At 33.6% G+C, this 6220-nt stretch overlaps 1 protein-coding gene across 1 annotated transcript; it reads left to right on the top strand.

The window, feature by feature from the left end:
* Positions 1-335: 335 nt before the first annotated feature.
* On the top strand, positions 336-5077 carry LOC114176699. The gene is made up of 10 exons (XM_028061821.1): positions 336-472; positions 946-1174; positions 1653-1778; positions 2081-2250; positions 2747-2880; positions 2983-3160; positions 3254-3812; positions 4037-4149; positions 4275-4527; positions 4624-5077. The coding sequence occupies exons 1-10, from the start codon at positions 411-413 to the stop codon at positions 4852-4854; spliced, it is 2055 nt and encodes a 684-aa protein (XP_027917622.1). The 5' UTR covers positions 336-410; the 3' UTR covers positions 4855-5077.
* The last annotated feature ends 1143 nt before the right edge of the window (positions 5078-6220 follow it).

The following is a 6220-nucleotide window of genomic DNA, read 5'->3' as shown; positions in this document are numbered from 1 at the left end:
GTTCTTATAAGTAAAACAAATCTAGTTTTAAAGACCTCATAAACAACTTTCAAGCATGTTCTTAAGAAAATATTTTAATAACCACCCTATTGCATCTTTATGTTTTGTTGTGAAACCAATTTTTTTTTCTTCCATGGATTCATGAAAAGCTTTGTCTATCTCTATTATTATGTATATCTTTATGAGTCTGTTGTGTAGCACCGTTACACACGAGAAGGAAGAAGGATAATGACGCACCGCAAGAAGCAAGTGTTGCATGGTCAATACAATGTGGCAACTAATGACCCTGTCCACGTATCACCCTCTTTTCTATTACTATCAGATCAAACCTTTCCATTTTTTGTGCCTCTTTGCATTCATTTTATTTTACTCACTCAGAGACGTTATAGGCAAAAACCGTGACTTAGGTTATGGCGATGAAACTCAAGTATGTGTCTTCCATTGCGGAGGATGTCATCCGTAGATGTGCACAGTAATATCTCTCTACTCTTACACCTCTTGTGTACCATTTGCTAATCATAGTAATAATCTTATACCAGGTTGTTAGAATCATAACATAATTATTTAACGTGTTCTTTTACTTTCTCCATGTTGAGTAGTTTTTAGTTGTTTTCCGAGAGATTAAAGTGGACCCAATTAATTCCATGTTCTAGTTTTGTGGTAGATTATCATGAAATGTCGTCAACGTTGGTTATTACGGTGGTTCAGAATCTTGATCATACTACTTATAAACCTGTCTACATTCTCACATAGAGTACAGACAGATCTGTAACAGTGTAAATTAATGATTTCAACAAAACATTGGTTTTTGAAATGAATGATGTTGGATGTTTTGTACTGAGTGCAGTCACACAGACAAGTTGTGTTAATCATTGCCATGGTTATCAAGAAAAGATCATCATGAAATGCTAACTAGTAAATTAACTTTGCCTTTTTGGTGCTTAGGAAATTGGATACTTCGGTAGAGAGTTTGGTGGATGATTTTGAAAGAGGATGGAAGCCTGAAATGGGAGACTACTGCAAAAACTTAATCGAATTTTGCAGTGGGAAGGCTGTGAATGAAATGTGCCCCAACATAAAGGAAAACATCTATGATGGCTCCTTTAGCAGGTTGACATATGACATGATGCTTGCGTGGGAGAGACCTAGCTACTTCGATGATCAAGAGCTTTCGGTGTGCATATTTATTTCTCTCTATGACAAACTTTAATTTTGTATACAAAACTAACATCATAATACAAACAAATAATAGTTCTTTTTACTGTGTTTTGTTATAATGTACATGTAGAATTAACAAGCTATTAAAATGGACCAAATTTAGGTGTTTGATAAATATATTTGGGACCAAGATTATCTTGCAGTGGTTGATTGTGGTTTCATGCTTCAGTTTTTTTAGTAATGAAGTTTGTATGCATTGGCTATCAGTTCCAGAATCTATTGCTACTTACCAAATTCTCTTGATATAAGGCATGTGAGATTACATTTACTAACTCAAGAAGATTCTTCAAGACTACATGGCTTCAATTTATGGGTCATTGGATCTGGTGTCCTGTTTGATCTGAACTTTAATATGAAACAAATTTTCATCTAAGGGGTTTTGTTCTTGTTTCTACTCATGTTATTCAATCCCATGAGGCTTTTGAGGTTTGCAGGAGCCTACAGCCAAGGAGAAAGAAGAAACGAAAGAAGAAAAGAAAGAAGAAAAGAAGATAACTAAGAAAACCACTGAAGAACAGGATGATATCCCTCTCTTCTATTCAGATATCATGCCCCTCCTTGTAAGAGAATCCTTTCTCCTTGTACTTATTATAGTGATGAAAAGAGATGATGGATTCAAGAATCAGTTTGAATTCAAGGCTTCTGCAGGCCTTGTCCTCTGAATGCATGAAACTGAAATTTGTCTATAAATAATGTACATGAAAAAGGATGTATACATACTGTTTCTTGCATTTTAACCAAGCCAGTTTGATAGAAATAAACAAAGTATTTATGGTTTTAGGTGTTTATATAGTTTCATCTGTAACCTTTCACCCTTTGTAAATTCTGTTTTGGTATCATAATTCATAAACCATGTTGCCAGGTTAATGATGAGCCCAATGTTGGAGAAGATTCATTTGTATGGTTGGGATCATTAGTACCATTAGTTGCAGATGTAGCAAGTGGAAGATTTACTTTTGAAACTCTAACAGCATCGACAGGCTACAGGCTGCATTTTCCAGCATACGACAAGTTCTTGAAAGAAATGGACAAGTAATGCACCCATCTGACAAATGTTGTTTTTTTAACTTGTCCATTTGCAAGCATTTGCAGTTCATTAGTATAATAGCTAGGAAAATCCTCTGATGCTTTTTAGGCTTCGTTTGGAGTACTGTTTAGCAATATATCTGATGTAGAATTTGATACTTATTGTTGGAAGTCCCACGTCGACTAGAAATAAGGCCAATTCACAATTTATAAGTTGGTGCAATTTTCACCTTACAAGCCGGTTTGTGGGGCTTGAGTTAGGCTTAAATCTCATTCTTTAACATATTAGAGTACTTAGAGTCTCTATATTTAGAGTGTGCAAACATTTAAAGTATATATATGTGTGGTTGCAAACCTACCTCACCTTCCAAGTCGGTTTTGTGAGATCTTTTTAGACTTAAAACTCACTTCTACCACCTATCTTAGATTATTTGATAGATGAACATATAAGAAAGTTCAACTTCTTATTATCATTTATTTTTTGTAACTCATGATTCCACAGGTGCATACGGCATTTGAAGAAACAGGCAAAACCAAATGGGGTGGAACTGGCTGAGGATGAATATATATTACATGTAGATGGAACAGTGGTGAGTCAGAGAGTAGTTCGGCACATTGGGACACAAAGTTGGCCTGGTCAGCAGCTTGGTCTATCGAATCATTAATCCAATAATGTTTTAGAATTTGTCAAAAACATTCGTAAAAAATGTAAAATGTTGCTTTGGTTTTAATTGCCAGGTAGGCTTACCCTGACCAATTACTGTCTTTACTTTGAGGCTTCTGGAGTAATCAAATATGAAGATGCTCTCAAAATAGACCTCTCCAAGAATGTTGAGCAGAGTGTTAATCCTGGTGCCACAGGTCCCTGGGGTGCTCAACTTTATGACAAAGCCATAGTCTATGAATCAGCTGATTTGTAAGAACACTAGTCATAACGTTGTTCTGCTTAAGTTTGTTAGTACCACCTTAATGTAATTACGTGAATAGTTTTTTCTTTTCAAATTTCTAGATCAGAGACAGTGGTACTGGAGTTTCCAGAGCTTACAAGTTCTACAAGACGTGATCATTGGCTTGCTCTAGTAAGGGAAATAATGCTTCTCCACAGGTTTTTATCGAAGTATCAGATAAAAAATCCAGTGCAGACGTGGGAGATGCATGCAAGGACAATGTTGGGAATCATAAGGCTTCATGCTGCAAGAGAAATGCTAAGAATATCACCTCCTGTCCCAACAAAATTCTTAATATTTTCCCTATACAATGAGATACCAAAAGGAGATTTTGTACTGGAAGAGCTCGCGGATAGCCTCAAGAAAAACAACTATAGCCATTCTAGTAGTGCAAGTTCTATCCTTAGTAGTATGAACATTTCTAAGATAATAGCTTCTGATGTAATAACAGATGAGCCACCAAGTCATGCAGATGAAAGCGTTTACGATTTAGAAGGAGAACCCTCATTGGAGACCGCTATTCAACAATCTAGAGAGGAAGAAAGGGAAATTCTCATTGCTAAAGCTACCACTGAAGAATTAAAGGAGGAAGGAGTTATTGACAGTGTTTTGGTTATAACGGTAAGGGTTTAGTTTAGCCTAAACAAAGCTCATAAGTATCATACATCAATTTGCTGAACTCTATTAAGCACACGTGATTGTCCAAAATTGGTAAAAGATTGCTTTATGTTTTGTAATCAACTCTTCATTTGAGAATCAGATGTGAGAACGGTCCTGGAATGGAATGAAAGCTTCACAAGTTTGGAGTTTAGACTTAACACTAGTTTGCTGATTTCATTGTACAGGAACTACTGAAGCCACTCAAAATTGTGGTCCCTTGGTGTCGACAAATCTTCTCATGGGAAAGGCCATTATTAACTCTTGCTGTTCTTACTGCATCCCTTGTGATCACCTATATGTAAGTTTTTATATATATATATATATATACCAATCAAATTGTGTTAGATGCATAAATGGTTTTCATTACTGTAAGTGGGTTTTTCTAGAATGAAAAACTATGTAACATGCACTGCATAATGGCAGGGAATGGGTTGGCAAGACATTTGCAGTTTTGTTGATTTGGGCAATAAGAAAGATGCTTGTGGCAAGAAGAAACAAGATTTATGAGAAACACATGGAGATAGTAGTGAGTAGATCTAATATGGCTTCTGATCAGTCTACATTGGAGAGCATTGTCTCAGCTCAGCAAGGATTGTACACTGTTCATGAGATGATGCAGATAGCAAACATAGCAATGCTAAAGATATGGTCAATACTTATTTCAAAGGCTGAAAAGGTACTTCCTTTCTCCTTACATGTTTTTTCAGCACTTGTTACAATTTGAGGTTGTTTTTGTTTACTACATACATACATATCCTTGTTCCTTTTGCAGCATGCAAATTTAGTGATGGTGGCTATGGGTGTGTTGGCGGTGTTATTGGCAGTGATTCCATTCAAATTCTTCCTTATGGGTCTGATTATCCAAAGCTTCACTATGACATTAGGAAAACCCTCTGAAACAGGGAATAGAAGGTTGAGGGAATGGTGGGATGCAATACCAATCGTTCCTATTCGTGTAGTGGATGATGTTCCTGACTCTGGTGATGAAAAAATTGGTCATTAGATTCTCTGGTATGAGTTTACATAATGTAGCCTATGTTAAGTGGAACTGGTTAGTGTACATAACAATAGGAAAATACTGAGAAAAGTGAAAATAAATGTCTAAGTAGTTGAGCCTGGAAGTTGTTTCATTGCATTCCCTGCTTCAACTGGTTCAGTCCTATAAACTTCATATGAATTGTAAACGATGTAAATTATTACCATGTCACACTTGTCAGTTTAATAAAGATTTGAATCAGTTTTGCTGAATTCTGTCAAAAAGGTAATGATTTTTCTAATGCGGTCAATTTAAGTTTTTGTTTTATCACTCTTTTCTTTGCTATACGAGACCTACGATACTTTTCAAATGTGGTAAATGGCTCCTTGATTCTTACACATTACTCTAAAGTACTAAAACTACACAAAGATTTTGTCCTTTTATTAGTTATAATAATCTTTTTTATAAAAAAGTACACGTTGTAAGCCTAGCGGTTAATGTAATGTTAAAAATTATGTTACTCGTCATATTTCTCAAAAGAGAAAAGAGTGTAGTGACAGAAAATTGAGGTGATTATATAGTTAGTTAGTGAGAAAATTTCGGCTGATGGTTTATCCCATTATAGTATTAGAGGACACAAAATAAATTACAATTAAATCACTTCTAATCAAGAATCAATGAAATAATTATAATTTTCATATCGCGCTATATTATCACTACTTTTATTGAAAACTTAAAAGGTCCAGGTAAATCTATTTTCTAATAAATAAATAAAAGTTAATATGTTTTTATTAATGAAATTTTGATGTATTTTAATTTTTAGATCTTAAAATGAATGTATATAATTTTTTTAATCTGTGTAAAATAATTTTGAAGATGTTAAACACGTTTTGTTTTTATGTTTAATTTTTATGTTTTATGTTTTATATTTAATGTTAGTATTTGAGTTTTTTTTTATAGATTTATGTTTCAATGTATTTGACACGTCAAAAAGTTTAATAAATTATACAAAAAATTATATTCATTTATTTTTAAAATTTATAAATCAAAACGTATTAAAGTTCTCAAGATGGACGAATTATAATTTTCGTCAAAGTTCATAAAATAAAAACATATTTAACTTAATAAATAAAAGCACACATTTTGTCAATTTCTGAATATTTCATTTACTAATTTACATAACCAGAGTACATGATATATCATTTTTTTTCATGATATATCATTTGTGTTCTTAATTGTATTACTCTTGGAGTTATTATAGTATCTCAAGTGTTACTCACTACATTCACATAGAGCAACATATCTAGAAAGGGTCATATATTCATAAAGAGTTACACATCATAATATCATAAAAGTCATATAATATATACAACAAATACATCATCATTAAATA

Source organism: Vigna unguiculata, chromosome 1, assembly GCF_004118075.2.
Source record: "Vigna unguiculata cultivar IT97K-499-35 chromosome 1, ASM411807v1, whole genome shotgun sequence".
Lineage (NCBI taxonomy): Eukaryota > Viridiplantae > Streptophyta > Magnoliopsida > Fabales > Fabaceae > Vigna > Vigna unguiculata.
The sequence above is the reverse complement of the archived record's forward strand: the minus strand, read 5'-3'. Positions and strand labels throughout refer to the sequence as shown.

Bases quoted from the DNA above. Each gene is read 5' to 3' on its own strand.
- LOC114176699 (XM_028061821.1), top strand. From the start codon at position 411: ATGGCGATGAAACTCAAGTATGTGTCTTCCATTGCGGAGGATGTCATC. The intron at 1,175-1,652 runs GTGTGCATATTT...TGAGGTTTGCAG, and splicing joins TCGATGATCAAGAGCTTTCG to GAGCCTACAGCCAAGGAGAA. The intron at 3,813-4,036 runs GTAAGGGTTTAG...TTCATTGTACAG, and splicing joins ACAGTGTTTTGGTTATAACG to GAACTACTGAAGCCACTCAA.